At 38.5% G+C, this 18561-nt stretch overlaps 1 protein-coding gene across 27 annotated transcripts in view; it reads right to left on the bottom strand.

Annotated features, from left to right (window-relative positions):
* SNAP91 (synaptosome associated protein 91) overlaps nt 1-18561 on the bottom strand; it is a gene marked incomplete at both ends in the record, with an annotated part of 138059 nt that overhangs the window by 78536 nt on the left and 40962 nt on the right. For all 27 annotated transcript variants that reach the window (XM_080806575.1, XM_080806550.1, XM_080806570.1 and 24 more), the window contains 5 exons: nt 6907-7018; nt 7929-8022; nt 9711-9813; nt 10562-10637; nt 11259-11401. In XM_080806575.1, the coding sequence (XP_080662701.1) occupies nt 6907-7018; nt 7929-8022; nt 9711-9813; nt 10562-10637; nt 11259-11401 (528 nt within the window). The remainder of the gene's footprint in view (nt 1-6906; nt 7019-7928; nt 8023-9710; nt 9814-10561; nt 10638-11258; nt 11402-18561) is intronic.

The following is an 18561-nucleotide window of genomic DNA, read 5'->3' as shown; positions in this document are numbered from 1 at the left end:
ATAGTAAGTATACATATCTTCTAGAGTGTTACTTTCTCTTTTTTTATTATGTTATGTTAGTCACCATACAGTACATCATTAGTTTTTGATGTAGTGTTCCAAGACTCATTGTTTACATATAACACCCAGTGCTCCATGCAATCGTGTCCTCCATAATACACATCACCATAGAGTGTTACTTTCAAAAGAGCAATTTAACAGCAATGCTGAATGAAAGCCACTCAACAGCAGAAGGTGATAAGGCAAGAATGCACACCTCTACTACTTTTGAAGTCAGGTCTTTAATATGAAGATACAACTCTCCTTTCCTGTTCCTAATGTTAGTCCCAATAGACTATCCTTTTCAAATTAAATGAAATAAAAATATATACTGCATGGTTATCATTTTAAAATACAGAGAAAATGCATTCTTATTACAATCTTATCTCCGAACTCAACAAAAAGAGAAAGTAAAACAGAGCAGCAGTTAAATAGATGGTCAAGAGATATAGGAGAAACACACAGCTTAATGTGTTCAACTGCTAAATGAATTTTAAAGGCAGTTAAGTCTGAAGTTCTTAAAGCAGAGGCAAGAAACAAACAAGGGTACACTAGTGAGAGGGCATAAGAAGGAATCAGCAGAACTTCATTTCTGACAGCTATGGAGTTGGATAAGGCGAGCTACTCAAAGATAACTGAGGCTTTAGGTTTAAAAGACTATATATATCAACAGAAATGAGATTAGGAATGGCAAATTCAAGAGTTCAGTTTTGGCCATAGCTGAATTTTAAGTATCTAAATTTAAGTGTCTACAAATAAAGACTTGCAAACCCAAAACTCGGAAGAAAGGTCACAGACTGAAATAATAGACCTGGGACTCATCATAAGGACATCTCCATAGGAAACCATAGGGTTTCCAATGAAAAATATACACAAAAAGCAGAAAAATAACTGGCTAGAAATGAACTTTAGCAGAAACTCACATTTATGAGTGGTAAGGAAGAGTAAGATAGGCCCACAAAAGGGAATGGGAAGATCAGTTATTGTGGTTTACTAATAAACACTCCCACCTGAAATAAAGGTAATACAGTGTTGGACTACATATTAAGAACAGGTATCTTTCCCCAATAAGGCAAAATCTCTAAGAGCACTGTGTTTGATTGCCTTACCCAACCCCCATTCTCTCTCTAAACTCATGAGAAGCCAGGATGGTGGATGCAAATTCAGTTCTGTAAGTTAGATGGACCTGTGAGAGATCTGGAAAGTAAACTGAGGCAGAAGCCATCTTCCTATACATCTTTGGCTATTTCTGTGACAAGAAAGTCCCAGAAGTGTAAGATTATCCTTCGGCAGCATTCCACTGTCCACCTCCAGCTTCCCTGGTTTTGGAAAAGTAGTGGTTATAGTCACATCAATTTGATGGGACTCCCTACTTCCTCGATTATAGCTTCAGGTGTCTGGGTTCTACCTCCCTACAGCTGCAAGGCAGCCGAGGCGGTGGCAGCAGCTTCTTATTTTTAGTGTACTGCAAAGTGGTGACCTCAGAAGTAGAAGCTTCCCCAGTGTGTAAGAATTTATTATTCCGTAAGTCATTCAGGAACCACTTCCTGCAGCCTTCTGATAATTACTTAAGCACCCAACTCCCTACTTTAGATCCCTTTCTAATTATAGAGAGGAGAGTGGTTTCTGTTTCTTGAATAAACACAGTATTGGGTATTTGAAGTGGTTGTAGAAATCAGACCCTCAAAAATGCCAGAGATGGGAATCTGGGATTAGATATGTTACTGGCTGGATCTGAAGGTAGTAATGACTACCCGCAACTATCGGAAAATTGGATTCTCACAGTCTCTGCTATATAGGAGCAAAATGATTACTTAAATCATAACCTATGGTTTTCTTAAATGAGCAGCTAAAATGGAGCTCACCAGACCAAGCAGCTGCTGGGAGAGACCACCATGATGGGAATAAGGCAAGAAGAATGTAGAGTGGATGGCTGCTCCTGACTCCAAAGGAAAATGACAACACAGGATTTTAAATTATTGGTTCATGCACCAGACAGTGGTACTCCAAAACTGCCCTCAAATAATCTTATCTCTTGCAGACATAGGGCTGTCATCAATGAAAGTCAGGGAGTCTAATCTCGTAAGCTGCTGAATTACAATGTATGTGATTAAGTTAAATCCCTAGCCTCACCAGTCTCCTTTGTGAAAGGATATTTGTTGAGAAGAAAAACTAGAAAGGGACAGGGTGATGGGCACTAAGGAGGGCACGTGTTGTGATGAGCACTGGGTGTTATACTCAGCTAATGAATCATTGAACACCACATCTAAAACTAATTATGTACTATACAGCGGCTAACTAAACATAATAAAAAACAAAACAAAACAACAACAACAACAAAAACTAGAAAGGAGACTGCTTGGATAGATTCAAACCAAAGTGAGCCACTCTTGCTAGTAGAAGCTTTTCCTTCTCAGTCTGAAAAGGCTGGTCCTGCCTTGCTTGGTGATCCTGTAATCAAGCCACCTTTAAAGAGGGAATGAAAATTTTTCTCATGTCCAATCCATTTATTTCTCATCCCTGTCCCCTCACCAACTGCCTCAATACCTAGAATGAGGTCGAGAAGGCAGCAATCCCTGCATGGCCAAGAGAGACTAGTGCAAAGTCTGACCCAAGAGGAAAAAATATACATGCTAAAAGAAGTCCAAGTTCCTGGGACACCTGGGTGGCTCAGTGGGTTAAGCCTCTGCCTTCAGCTCAGGTCATGATCTCAGGGTCCTGGGATCAAGCCCCGCATCGGGCTCTCTGCTTAGCAGTGAGCCTGCTTCCTCCTCTCTCTCTTTCTCTCTCTCTGCCTGCTTCTCTGCCTACTTGTGATCTCTCTCTCTCTCTTTGTGTCAAATAAATAAATAAAATCTTTAAAAAAAAAAAAAGAAGTCCAAGTTCTTGCAAATTTCTGTTGGCAGTAGGGCTGCCAGATAAAATACAAGATACTGAGTTAAATTTGAATTGTAAATAGATAACGTTTTAGCACAGATATGTCCCAAATATTGCATAGGACTTATTAATATTAAAAAAAATTCCTTTTGAGCTAAATACAAACTTAACTGGGCATTTTATAGTTTTAACTCTGTATCTGGCAACCATTATTGATAAGAATGTAGAGAGTTGGTATGGATTATAAAGGTTCTGAACAGGAAGGAAAGTTTATTAGATTTTGTGACACAATTGATAATTTTCAATTTGGGTGAACATGCCAAAAACCATAGATTCGAAATGCTAGCTGGAGCAACTGGAAGTAGCTCTAACACAGTGATTACCAAACTGAAATCCTAGACCAGGAGCAACAGCACCACTCCCCACCTTATTAGGAATGCAAATTCTCAGGCTCTACCCCAGACCTACTGAATTAGGAGCTCTGGGTTAAGGTTTAGCAATCTGAATTTTAATGAGCTCTCCAAATAATCTTGAGAAATGTCCTTGAAACTCAGCCAAGAGCACTCTTTCCTCTTCTGCAGAAGAGACCTTTTTTAGGGTGAGTAGGCCCAGGGAAAGGGATCATACCGAGACTTTTCAGGAACACTAACTCTAAACTGTTGGGACTTCCTCGGGACTTCACTCTATTTTCTACCAACTTGAGTGGAAGCTTTTTGGGGTAGGTGATAAAAGAAAATGAGATCTGGTGGATGTATACAACTATCTGTGGTCATTTCCCCAGTTAACCTGAATATACAGTTGGAAAAGAAATACTTTGAAACTAGCAGAGTCCCCACACTGGTTTCCTGACCTCTTGAAAGATACAGGGGTAGCAATTCCATCATTTCCTCAGTTAGCTTATATATCTGGTTTGTGAAATGGAAGGTAGGTAGAGAGTTACAATAGGTTACTGTGAACCTAATCAGGTGATGACCCCAACTTGTAGATTTCTAGACGTGTCCTTCTTACCAGCATAAAATCAGCATTATTCTCGACACCTGATAGGCAGCTATCAAACTAGCAAATTCTTGTATCCCTATATCAATAAACAGAGCCCACCAGAAGTAGTTTGCTTTCATCTGGCAGTGATGAAAGTATACGCTTGCTGTCTTATTTCAAGGATATCAACCTCTCTGGCTATTACAATCCCATGGGTTATCATGTTAATGACATCAGGCTGATCGAACCCAGTGGGCAAGAATTTCAGTTATGCGAGGTGCCCTGATAAGTCCCATGCATGTCAGGGGGTGGGAGAGAGTATTTATGAAAGTTCAGAGACCTGCTACATCAACAAAGTCTTCGGGTCCAAAGGTCCCCTCCATGTGAAAGACAAATTGCTTCACCTTGCAACCCTTATAACTAAAAGGTAGGCAGAAGTTTGCTGAGCTTTGTTAGTTTTAGACGTAACATATACAACATGTATGTGTTCTGCTCCAAGAAGAGTATCAGGTGTGGTGTCAGGTATAAGTAGGATCCAGATCAGGGGAAGGCTCTGCAACTGCTCCAAACTAGAACCACATGGCCCTTTGTTCCCGAAGACGTGAAAGCACTCAAAGTGCCTGCAGTAGATCCAAATGCTGCAGAATGCATCTGGCACACTCCAGTAGGAAAATACAGTGGAACCCTCTAGTGCTTTGGAGCAGAGCCATGTCTTCTTCAGACAGCAACTAATCTCTTTGGAAAAACTGTTCTAGGCTTGCTTATAGAGACTAAGATTCTAACCATAGAATATCAAGTGATCATAAGACCTCAAGTATTATCTAATATACATACCCATGAACTGGACAAGTACAAGAACACTCTATCATCAAATGAAAGTCGTATAGAAGCGGTCAGCCTCAAGGCAATCCTGAATACACACGCGGGTTGTACAAACAGATGGCTCATATTCCCACTGTACCTACTCTTCTGTTCCGCATCTCTCTCTCCAATCATACCCTTGGTCTTTGGGGAGTTCCCCATGACCACGGGTCTGAGGAGAAAAAGAATTCAAGGTTGGTTTAGAGATGGTTTCTCACAACACCACTAGTTATTACTATTTTTATTTTTTATTTTTTAAAAGACCTGATTTACTTGAGAGAGAGAATGAATGGGAGGGGGGCAGAGGGAGAAGCAGATACCCTGCAGAGCAGGAAGCCCAACACAGGACTCAATCCCAGGACCCTGGGATCACGAGTAGAAGGTAGACACTTAACCAACTGAACCAACCAGGTACCCAGTGTCAGCACTACTTAAAAGTGGCTTGCTAAGTCATTATCCCCACAAAGGGGTGACTTTGGGAGAAGAAAGAAATCTTTTACTGTAGGCCAAACTTCAAAGCAGTATATCTATCTGATTTCCAATTTATAACAAAGGAAAGATGGTGAGCTGGGGCGCCTGGGTGGCTCAGTTGGTTAAGCATCCGACTGTTGATTTCAGCTCAGAACACGTTCTCAGGTTTGTGGGATTAAGTCCCACGTCAGACTCTGGACTCAGCACAGAGTCTGCTTGAGATTCTCCTTCTCCTTCTCCCTCTGCTCCTCGCTGATGTGTGCTCTCCCTCTCTCAAATAAATAAATGAATAAAATCTTAAAAAAAAAAAAAGATAGTGAGGGGGGCCTGGGTGGCTCAGTGGGTTAAGCCTCTGCCTTCGGCTCAGGTCATGATCTCAGGGTACTGGGATCGAGTCCCTGCATCAGGCTCTCCGCTCAGTGGGGAGCGGGCTTTCCCCTCTCTCTCTGCCTGCCTCTCTGCCTACCTGTGATCTCTCTCTCTGGTTCAAATAAATAAATAAAATCTTAAAAAAAAAAAGATGGTGAGACAAATAGAACTATACCAAAATATGAGCAATGACTAACTGCTGGCCTCAATGACCAGGGACTTGGGAAAAAATAAAATTGGAAGATTGGTAACAAGAAGGGCTGGAGAAAAGGTAGTGGGTGGACCTCTCAGAATGGATAAAGAGCAGGAGACAATTTTCATTCCATACAAAGGTAGACTAAAGAGCATATGCCACAAAAAGTTTCTCAGTGATCCAGGGATAAAAGGACTGATGAACATACTGCCTGTTATGTCAGAAATGGAAGTCATGAATAGGTCCAGTCGGTCAATGCCCGAGATCAACCCTGAGCTTCTGTCATGGCATCATAACCCAGGGACTATAGAGTCATCCACCAAGTAACAAGTTAAAGATTAATTCTTTTTTACCAGGGAAAAGAGCAGTGATCCCTCTATTCCAGAATAGTTAGTTTATCTTGGGTAAAGATTTATCACCTCTGCCCATATGGCTTTGTCAGTACCACCATCTGGGGAATTACTCCCCTTCATGGTATCTCACACAATATTATTTTGCGGCACAAGAAGTGAGACAAGAGACGCACCCCACATGATTTGTCAGTCTTAGCATGAATCCCTTCCGTCCAGAAATAGCGGACCTTACATAATGATGGAACAGTCTACAGAAGACACTATTTTAAACCCACTCTAAGAAGATACCTTAAGAGTTAGAGATTCTAATATATGCTCTGAACCACTGGTCAGTCTATGGGCCACTGTTCACCACAGCTAGAGTATATGGGTCCAGAAACCTAGGAGCTGGAGTGGCTCTTCTATTATACTTAATGAGGTGGCAGTGGCTTCTTATTCCCTACCCCTCTCTAGGGGTAGCATCAGAGGTAGCTGTTAGCACAGTGGATCAGGACTTACTAGGACTTATTCTAAGAGGAAAAGCCTAGAAACTTCAGTCATTCTAGTGTTTTACTGAGCACTAAAATCCCTGCATGGAAATCCCTTCCTGCTTAAAACATCTAGAGTGTTTCTGTTTCTTGCACTTAATCTTGACTGACATAAGAATAGAGAAATGTGACCTGAACAAATCATGTATTTAGATTTATCTATTAAAGCTATGGTATCCAAATCCTCACATTCTGATACAGTCTTTATTCAAAGATACCATTCAGCAGTTCTACCTACCAAGTAAGTTAATAACGCCATCATTGTAGCAAGCAAAAAGTTTGATAAGATCTTTGAAAAGAAGCATAAATGCAGCATTTATGACACCATTTGTTAGCTCATTTGGATGTACCTAGAAAAAGATAAAAATTTAACATGTTAATTACATGTTATCAAACGACAGTTTTTCTCAGGGTACATGAAAATGTCTCAAGGGATTACTAAGAAATTAATTCACGTTCTATAAATCTTCTTACATGTCAGAATATTTTATTTTCATGAATCAGATATGTTTATCTGAACTTTTCATTTTGAGATAGCCACAAATCCACAGGCAGCTGTAAAAAATATAGAGATGCTATGCACGATTTACCCAGTTTCTCCTAATGATAACATCTTACAAAAGTACTGTACAGCAGCACCACCAGCATATTGAGATTGCTGTAATCCACTGGTCTTATTCAGATTTCCCCAGTTTCGCTTACACTTCTTTTATAGGGGGGCTTCTCTATCTATTTGTACCACATGTGTAGGCTAGGGCATTTACCACTGTACTCAAGGAAACGGTATGGTTTTAAGAGACATGTCATGTTGGTATTGCCAGGAGGAAGGGCCATGACTAGACAAAAACAACTCTCTTTGATGGATGGTGTCATTTAAGCAGTCTATATAAAAAGGCTTCTAAAAGCAGGCTAAGATATTTAACTATTTAGTTATCTAGGCTAAAGATCCATCTTGCATCTACTTCACCCTGTTAAACACCACAGGAGACCATCACCCTGCTCTGAACACAAGGTTCCAGGAATGCACCGTTCGTAGTTTTCCACGACTTAAGTATATACCCAGGAAACTGTGCAGACAATCTGGATAACCACAGTCAACTCTACCATGCTAGGAGCCTACATGAAGTGTTCGTCTGGTTCATCAAAATGAAGGACATCTCAATCTGCTTCCTGAGTAGATTTCCAGGTTTACCTGGAGCCCACCTTCAAACAGAAGACAGAACTAACTGTGTAGGGCACGTTATCTAGGGAGGTACATACATCAAACTCAAGCAGTGCATCAATCTGTCCCTGTAGTATCGGCATACTCTTCAGTAGCTTTTCAGGAGCCATTGTCCTCATTACACCATCAGCCCTACAATTGTTTAAGAAAAAGAAAAAGATGCAACTTCTTTGTTTGTAGAAAATTCGAGACCACGTGCATTCTTTCAAGCTGCCCTCCCTCCATTTCCTTATTAATCTTGTGGGTTGATTTTGAGATATTAAGAGGCTATGGTTGACTCTCCCCTCTACACTACTTCTTCCTCCCCATTCTTATTCCTCAAGCACATGGGCAGTGCTTTCTTCCTCTCTGCACTGCCCTCAGGAAGAAAGCAGTGGTCTGGATAAAAGAGATCAGTTGAATTACTGGATGGATTTTCCCAAATCAATAACAGAGGTGTAAGTTTTGTGAATGCCAGTTAGTTTATTTTTAAGAAAGAGAGAACACATGTCTTAGAAGTCTTCAAAACCTGTAGGGCTGGGAGTGCAGACTGTATACTATTAATTCTCAAGGGAAGAAACATGCAAGCTGATAGGCACGGGTTGGCCAAAAGGAGATAGAGTTTAACCAGCTGCGGAGGACACAACCAGAGGTTCATGTGAGAGGGTGCATCAGGCAAGGCACTGAACCCCGTGTCTGCCCACAGGCCCCTTATGGAGCTCCTGCCACCAGTGATGGTCCAGCTGGGCAGTATTAGAGTAGTTGAGGAAATACCCAGCTCATGTCAAGAGGCTAAAAATGTCAACTTTCAGGGCATCTCCCACTTCAAGGATAGGGAAAGCATCCCAAAGTATCCTTACGTGCCCCTTTATGGGATGCAGAAATTTCTAAGAAGGCTATAGACCTACTGAAGAAAGACCACAATGCAGCTGGGCACATCAACTATGGCTGCCAGGGGCCATGTAAGAAGTCAGAGGAAGACATGTAAACTAGAATCATCTCTAATGAGAAGGGGATGACATTAAAAACCTTAAATTTGTAAAATGTTCACCCACAAGAAACTAATTTATTTTGAACACACAAGTTTATATTGTTCAGCACCATAATTAAAACGTAGTTGAAAGCTAAGGCTGGGTCACTGTTAGAAAAATAGAGTGTTGCCTTTTTGTGTGAATTCTTGAGACTAAAATATTAAACATTCTCCAATACCTTGCCATTATTTCAAGTCAGGAACAGATACAAGATTTCCACAAATTTATGGCTGAACACTTCTGATTAAATTCAACAACTATTTAGAGGGAAGTAAGTGGTAATTATGAATTAAAATGTAAGTGTTTGTTTCAACGAGGTTTTGTCAATCCATGGTTAGTATTAATAATCAGTTCAGTTATGGTGTGTGTGTGATACTAGGACATTATTACCTCTCAAGAACAGATTTAACCATATACATGGTTCAGTTTCACTTCAATCAAAACACACTGAAATAACTATTATAAACTAGAGCCACTGTTCTTTGAACTCTGAACAAACTTTAAATTCTCTCCATTTAAAATTATTTAAAGGAATATATATGCTTAAGAATTTTGATTTGAATTTAACAAATAAAATGTTATACCATGTCACTTCTGAGCAGTGAATCAGATTTTCTGCATGCAAATATAAATAAAGTAACGTATACTACAACCTCAAGGCTAACTTCTGTAATACTATTGAGTCTCTTTTTTCAGGTGATTATAAACTGGGCCTTCATGACCAAAATTATCTGGCATTTAAGCTTTAGCTAAGTCAAGTATGCCTCAAAGACTTACTCTCAAATAAATACGAGAAAGAAAAAAACATACCCTTTCTTCACTCTGGCAAAATCAAATGCCATCTGTCTGTAAGAGAAAGCCTTTTCATTCAAATATCTACTATAACGCCTTATGAAGGTAGACATATCATAACCTGGGGGGAGGGGCAGAAGAAGTAAAACTAATTAATACAATACCTTCCATTGTGTTTTGCTTAGTACCAATTTTTTAAAAAAACTCTCCAAATGTAAATGCTAGAATGAAGTCAATAAAGGCAGCAGAAAGTCCTCACTTAAAATCCTACCACAAGCAAAAATACTTCAGGCATGAGGCATTCCAAGACATTTCAATTTTGTTATGTTACCATCCAAGTAGAGAATGTCTTTTTTGATTTTTCCTTGCATTTTTGTTCACCATTTCAACTAACATGCTGTTTCAGGCTTAATACATGTAGCTATCTGAGAACTATCCATTTGCTTGGTGTGCTCGCCTTATACATAATAGGTGACCAGTAAGTATGATGAATGAGCATATGACTGTAGTTTAAATTTACTAATTTACAAAGAATGTTTAAGACTGGAATCTATTTTTTTTAATTAGGAAAGTATATTTTATTTCATTGCCTTTTGTACTTTCATAAACAAACAACTGTGGGTCTAGAATACTGTTAAGGTAAATGCTGAAAAGGACAAAAAGTAAAATATGTAATTTATAAGCTGAGTTCTCTAACAATTAAATATTTTGAAGCTCTACAAAGTAACTAATTACTTTAATATTTTTTCTTAAATAACCAACAGAACTACCAGCTATACTAATTATGTATTATGAACCTCATTTCAACAAAACAGAACAAAACCCTGCATCAAAAGCATTATCCAAAAAATTAGAGAATATATTCTCACCATGGGATCCACTTTTGTCCAAAAAATTGCTGAGATTGAACAGTGTATTTCTAGAGGCCAAGTACTGAATAAATCTCTGAAAAACAAAAACTAAGAATTAAAACCAATATTCCCAAATCATATCTTTAAACAATTTCTGATGCTAAAGGATATTGAAGATTCTTACTATGATTTTTTTTTACTTAGTTATTACAAAGTTTCCTAGTCTGCTTTCTCTGAGGAGGAAAAAAGACTGAAAAGTACTCACTAAATTAGAATTAAATTTTATGATCATTCATTTTTTATATAACAAAAACACTGCAATTTAATATGATTCAGTAGGTATTCCATATAAAATGGGTAATTTTTATTTTGTTAATATTTTCCAAAATTAAGTATTTTTGTGAAAGCAATTTTCACTTAAATGTACAAAAGACTGTTCCTACTGGGAAAAATAGTTTTATTGTTTCTTTCTTCTAACATTTTTGCCCATTAATGTATTTATATGGTATATACCTTTTAGGTACGAGTAATATTTAATATTTCAATGTCTCCAAGAGAATGTTTAACTTCACATTTTTAAAAAAATAGCTAAACAGAAGATTAAAATTATACTCTCGATGATTTTGAACATATATTCCTAATTAATGAAAAGTAGAAAAGCTTCCCATAAATGCCTCCCTTCCAAAACAAGAAAAGTTAAGTTTACTTCATTTACCTCATTTCCATGCACCATGAGATGATGTGTTGTGACTAAAGCTTTAAATACAACCACCCAGCTACTGTTTGTTGCCCTCTCAAAGAGTGTGTCGGCCATCTGAGGAATATTAACATTGGTCTCATTGGTAGCCTGGATCAAATCTACAAAAGCAGAAGAAATCCAACAATAATATTAATCATTACATACAAAACGCCATTTCAAATGTTAAACATTTAAGCCTGTTTACTAAAACAGAAGTCCCAAAATTGCTTTGACAATAGCTAACGACCAAATTTTAAAAATTAAGCCATAATATTTTTGCACATGCACACACAAATACATGATTTAGCCAGTGTATTTGTGGTTTTTTTTAAGTTTATTTTTTTCCATTGAATTCTCTTCTGTGTCCTCTTCTGAATTTTATCTGTTTTCTGGTACCAATGTCATTCTTTAAAATTACAAACTCCAGGAAAGCTAAGCCTCTTGTTAATTCTTCTTTTCTAGTACGATGTCTCAAACATATGCAAGCTTACTCTATACACTAAGTGAAAGCAATAACATAAATGTATTTCTTTGAAACATTAAGCAGCTAAATGCATACTTAGATTTTACGCTTGATGAGCGCTAATAAATATATTTGCCACCTAAGTGGCAGAATGAGAGCAAATAGTTAAAAAAAAAAAAATTCCATTACACTTACCTAAGCTTCCAAAAAATACCATGCATGCATTGAATTACTATTATGTGACCTGAGTTTATAAGAGTAAACCTTTAAAATGCATTCATTGTCCACATTTACATATTATCTGTATTATTCCAGCTGTACCTCAGGGGAAAAAATTTTTTTTATATAGTAGCCAAGGTGGGCTGCCCAGCATTCAGAGAAAGTGGTGAGTGCTGTCAAAAAGTTATCTGAAGCAAAAAAAAAAAAAAAAAAAAGTTATCTGAGGCAATCAAAGATCAACATATTAAGAAAAAGAAGCTAAGCCAGACTGGGGCAGACTTCAGAGTGGTTCAGTTGACCCTGAACCACATGGGTGTGAACTGCAAGGTTCCACTTTCACACAGGTTTTTCTTTCTTTTATAGTCCAGTACCATAAATATATTTTCTCTTCCTTATGATTTTCTTTTTTAAAATTTTTTATTTTAATTTATTTGATAGACAGAGATTACAAGTAGGCAGAGAGGCAGGCAGAGAGAGAGGAAGGGAAGCAGGCTCCCTGATGAGCAGAGAGCCCAATGCGGGGCTCGATCCCAGGATGCTGGGATCATGACCTGGGCTGAAGGCAGAGGCTTTAACCCACTGAGCCACCCAGGTGCCCTTCCTTATGATTTTCTTAATAACTTTCTTTTCTCACTTTATTGTAAGGAATACAGTATTTTACAGACGTAACATAAAAGAAGTATGTTAATTGACTATGTTATCAGTAAGGCTTTTGGTCAGCAGTAGGATTTTGGAGGAGTCAAAAGTTATGCTCAGATTTTTGGCTGTGCAGGTGGTCGATGCCCCTAACTCCCCGGCATTGTTCAAGGGTCAGTTGGTACTTCCTACAGCAGAGTCTGGCCTCCTCAGGACCATACTACAAGACTTCCTTCACAGGCCACACCCATCTTACCCAGAACTCATGATACTCAGCTACAAGAGAATCCCATTCAACAAATGCAGAGGCACAGACCCATCCTTTTCCTGATTCAAAATCCACACTTAGTAATCATGCAACTGTGCATCTGCTTTATGCATTTCTGTATTTTACAAAAAATAAGTTTTAAAAAAGTTGATGCTCTATGTCTGAAATAAATTCTAGACTAGAGGGTATCAGTAACTGTTCCAAATTATAAATGGACCAGACCAGGCTTACTTTTTACTTTATTTTGAATTCCACTCATCATCCCTATTCACTTTAACATCTTCCCTCAATGTTTTTCCTTTATTAGAATTCTACTCATCCTTCAGGAAATCTTTCCTGGTCCCCTTAAATGAAGACCCATGTGGCCTCCTGTTGCTTTAAAACTTGAAGCATTTTGTTCCTGGTGGTTATTCAGGTTAGATGTGTATGGGTCGTAAGTTTCTACCATACCAAAGCTGCCTGGTGATGGAAACAGTCACATGAATGTCTGTTTTCTGTGCAAAGCTTTGCAGAGCACTGTGGACAATAAACAATTGTTGAACAAATGGACAACCCCCCCCATACTGTAACCCAAAATATAAGCAAACGGTTCTTTTTTTTTTAAATTGACATATAATGTATTATTTGCCCCAGGGGTACAGGTCTGTGAATCAATCAGTCTTACACAATTCACAGCAGTCACCATAGCACATACCCTCTCCAATGTCCATAACCCAGCCACCCTATCCCTCTCCCCCCCGACCCCCCAGCAACTGTCAGTTTGTTTCCTCAGATTAAGAGTCTCTTATGGTTTGTCTCCCTCCCTGGTCCCATTTTGTTTCATTTTTCCCTCCCTTCCCCTAATGAGCCCCTCTGCCCTGCCTCTCAAATTACTCATATCAAAGAGATCATATGATAACTGTCTTTCTCTGACTGACATTATGCTAAAAGGTTCTTTAAAAAAGAAAAATCACTAAGCTGTGACACTGTTTTCTAAGACTCTATCATGGGACTATTTTATACTTGAAATTCAGTGTCAGTCACAAACTCTTCTACTCATTTAGTTATTGAACTGGGCTCTGGGGATACAGAAACATATTGCTGGTCAGAAGAGACAAATACCTGTTCAGATAATAGAGAATACCATATATGAAATGAGCAAAGAGAGGCAGCAAGAGAGAGCAAAGAGAGCCCAGGTCCAGGGGCTAGTTTAACCCTGTCCAGATGTACAATTCTGGCAAATTAAATGCCTCTTTGACTTAGGCCCTCATCTTTAAAATGGGAAGTAATCATTGCTACCTTTCAGGACTATTATAAGGGTTGTAAAGTGTCTGAACATAGCAGGCACCCAAAATAAATGTTTGTAAATACCGCTATACACACAATGCATTATGAGAACAGAGTGGGGTACTAGGAGAGACTCCAGGGGGAGGATCCTAAAGTCAGTTCTGCCATGGGAGAGGAGTGAGTAGGATGTATTTACCAAGTGTGCAAAGTAGGGAGCCTTAAGAGGTGGTGAGTCCTTGGAGAACTGTGGTGGTATGGGGGCTAGGTATATGTGGGCTGGTAGTAGGAGGAACTTAACTAAAGAGCTAGGGGATGGATGACCACTGAAGGATCTCACACATGACTGAACAGTTTGGACTTCACTCTATGGACCAAGAGGAGCCCTTGGAAGTATTTTAGCAGAGAGGTATAAGACTTCACTTCTGCAGTCAACCACATCATTCAGTGACTACTAAATTCTATCTTCAAGGTAAGCAGAGGCATAGGATAAGGAACAATTACTTTTGTCTGGAAAGATATACTAGAAGACGGGAAAAGAGGAAGGTAGAAAGCCCAGCTGAGAGTCAGATGAGGTTAACCTGGCTAATGAATAGGCAGTGGGAACAGAAGGAGATAATGAGGGGCGCCTGGGTGGCTCAGTGGGTTAAAGCCTCTGTCTTCGGCTCAGGTCATGATCCCAGGGTCCTGGGATAGAGCCCCGCATCGGGCTCTCTGCTCAGCAGGGAGCCTGCTTCCTCCTCTCTCTCTGCCTGCCTCTCTGCCTACTTGTGATCTCTGTCTGTCAAATAAATAAATAAAATCTTAAAAAAAAAAAAAGAAGGAGATAATGAATGGAGCAGAAAGATACTCAGTTCAGGAGGCTCAACTGATGGGATTTCCAGGTGAGCAAATGGATATTAGAGGGGGAGAGAAAAGGAATTGTGAAAAATTTCAGATTTCTGGTTTGGGGTCCAGTAAATTTTTTTTTTTTTTTTTTTTTTTTTTTTTTTTTTTTTTACTGAAAAGGGAGGAAAGTTGGTTTCAAAGAAGACAAACTATTTTGAACACAAACATTTGAAGTAGCTGCTGGAGACCTATGTTGAGATGTCTGATATGGGACTGGAAGCATATTCTAAAGTTCAGGACAAACGTTTAGCCTCAATACAAATTTGGGAGTCATCAGCAATGAAATGGGAGCTGATATCATGTAAGCAGAAGAGGTAACCCAAAAATCCTACAAAAAAACAATGGAAATTATGTTATAAATAAGTGAAGAAATAAGAATCAGAGCTACGAAACACCAAATTTTAGAGATGAATGGAAGGAAAGTCAGTGAAATAGCAGCAGAAGCCCAGGGAAGTGAAACAGTAAGAGCCAAATAAGAAAAGAGCTTCAAAAATTCAAGAAGCAGGGGCGCCTGGGTGGCTCAGTGGGTTAAAGCCACTGCCTTCGGCTCAGGTCATGATCCCGGCGTCCTGGAATCGAGCCCCGCATCAGGCTCTCTGCTCAGCAGGGAGCCTGCTTCCTCCCTTCTCTCTCTGCCTGCCTCTCTGCCTACTTGTGATCTGTCTGTCAAATAAATAAATAAAATCTTTAAAAAAAAAATTCAAGAAGCAATTAGGGGTCACCAATGTCAAAAACTATAGAGTCCTTACAAGCTGAACGTGAAGAACAGAACATGTGCAACTATGGGACTACTGCCATGAGAAGGAAATAAAGCTCAAATATAGAATACATATTTATAACATAAATAAGGGAGGAAGGTTTTTTTGTGGTTTAAAGATGGAAGACGTGGTTTAAAGATGTGGTTTAAAGATGGGTTTATGCATGTTTAAGACCAAGTAGGAAAAGGAGAAAAGAAGTGAGGGTAAAAAAGAGAATAGAGATGACTTACGGGAAAGTCTAGAGGCAGAATGAACTCTAGAATTCAGGGCTCATAAGTCAGAGTTAGCCTCAGAGAGAAGGGTCACACACTAGGAGAGTAAGGATGGGTGCTAGAGTGGAAATGGAAGAATGATCAGATATAATGCTACTAAGAAGCAAGTCCTCGATAAAGAAGAAATTGTAACTTTTATTAAATCTTGACCTTAAAATATTCATTTTTAAAAAATCCTATGTCAGGGGTTGGCAAACTACTGCTTGCTCAGCAATCTGGTTTGCTTAATAAAGTTTTATTGGAACACAGCCATGCCCATTTGTTTACATACTAAGGCTTTGTTTACATACTGTTTTCATGCTACAGTGACACAGTTGAATAGTTACAACACTCAATTCAAACTAAATTCAGTGGTCCACTAAGTCTAATATTTACTCTCTGATCCTTTAGAGAAAATGTTCGCTGACCCTCTTCCATCACTAAATGGGAAGTTTGCATCACATCCCTCTGATGCATAACAGAGATTAATGGTTGTTTCAAGCAAAAGCAATTGTGTGTTTGAACTGGGAGCTGAACTAATTACTTGTGTAGACTACTATTCTACTTGAAAGAATGACTGACAGACTTCATGGTAATTCTGACTTGGTATTCAGCAGTTACTTTCTCAACAATAAAGTGAGCCTGTCACTTCAAAGAAAACAAATGACAGTACTGGTGGCCAATGATAAAATTCAATCTTTCAAGTAAAAATCAGAATTTTAGAAAAATTCTAATTTAGAAAAATTCTTACTGTGTCTGCCACAGTAAGCTTCACAATCTTCCCATTCTCTGATAAGACTGTTGGTGACATTAGTGAGTATCACTTGTATTATATAATGAAATAGGAAAACATTTTGGAAGATGTATCTCAGTGAACCAACATTTTTCAAAAGAAAATATGTATGAAATGTTACAAAATAATACATTTGAGGCACCTGGGTCTGCCTTCAGCTCAGGTCATGATCCCAGGGCCCAGGGATCCAGCCCCGCATCTGGCTCCTTGCTCTATGAGGAGCCTGCTTCTCCCTCTCCCTTTGCCTGACAATCCCCATGCTTATGCTATCAAATAAATAAAATCTTTAAAAAAATACATTCAATTAATTCAAAGTAAAGATAGACCAATGCCAGTAGACTTTAATGTAACAGAGTACCAAAAAAAAAAAATCCACTGATGTAGTTTCAGAATCAATATTGTGATTTAAATTCAAGAAAACACCACTTAAAGAGTTATAGTATCAAAGGATATCCACAATTTTCTGAAAAAGCCATTAAAAGTGCTTTGTAATTTCCAACTGTGTATCTGTGTGAAGACAGATTTTCCTCATATACTTTAACTAAAACAATATATCCCAAAAGACTGAATATAGAAACAGATATGAGCATCTATCTTCTATTGAGCAAGACATGAAAAAGATGTATAAAGATATCAAACAATAGCACTCTTCTCACTATGTTTTTGCTTTGGAAAATAATTATTTTCCCTACAAGTATTCTGTGTTAAATATATCAATAGGTTTATTATTGTTATTTTAAAATAAAAAAATTTTAAATTTTCTCAGTTTTGATTACTAATATGTTAAATATCTAAAGATACAGCTCACATAATTGAAAGCTCTTTGAATTCCTAAATAATTTTATTTTCTTTAAAAGATTTTATTTATTTGTCAGAGAGAGAGAGAGAGAGCACAAGCAGGCAGAGTGGCAGGCAGAGGCAGAGAGAGAAGCAGGCTCCCCGCTGAGCAAGGAGCCCGATGGGGGACTCGATCCCAGGACCCTGGGATCATGACCCGAGCCGAGGGCAGCGGCTTAACCCACTGAGCCACCCAGGCATCCCATGAATTCCTAAATAATTTTAAAGTACAAAAGTATCCTGAGACTAAACAGTTTGAGAGTTGCTATTCTTGGTATATATCTAAAAAGAGAATTGCGAGGTTGTAGAGTATCCACATATTTAACTTTACAAAGTGTTTTTACATAGTGGTTGCAACATTTATATTCTCGCCAGTAGTTTATATAAGTATCTGTCCATTGCTTTACTTGCTCACCAAATAAAGGGTTTCCATTTAAAGAATTTCAAAAACTTAAAGCATAGACATAAACACACAGAAAAAAATGTTGCTGAAAATTGTAAATCTAAATGTTAAATATCTGTCATATTTTAATTCTTTAGAATTCAAAATGTTGGTTGACAGATCTGGTATCTACTTAAGATTTATGTATTTATTTGTCAGAGAGAGAGAGAATGAGAGAGAGAGAAAGAGTGCGCATAAGTAGGGGGAACTGGAGGCAGAGGGACAAGTAGGTTCCCCATTGAGTAGGGAACCCAATGCGGGCCTTGTTCCCAGGAACCTCGGATCATGACCTGAGCCAAAGGCAAATGCTTAACTGACTGAGCCACCCAGGCGTACCAGATCTGGTACCTTTTCAAAGATGGTTTAAAAATAGCTTTATTGAAATACAATGGACATTAAAAAGACTGCACATATTTAAGGGATACTATTTGATAAGTTTTGACAAACATGCCTCCATAAAA

The sequence above is a fragment of the Martes martes genome, assembly GCF_963455335.1.
Source record: "Martes martes genome assembly, chromosome: 6".
In the NCBI taxonomy this organism is placed as follows: Eukaryota; Metazoa; Chordata; class Mammalia; order Carnivora; family Mustelidae; genus Martes; species Martes martes.
The sequence above is the reverse complement of the archived record's forward strand: the minus strand, read 5'-3'. Positions and strand labels throughout refer to the sequence as shown.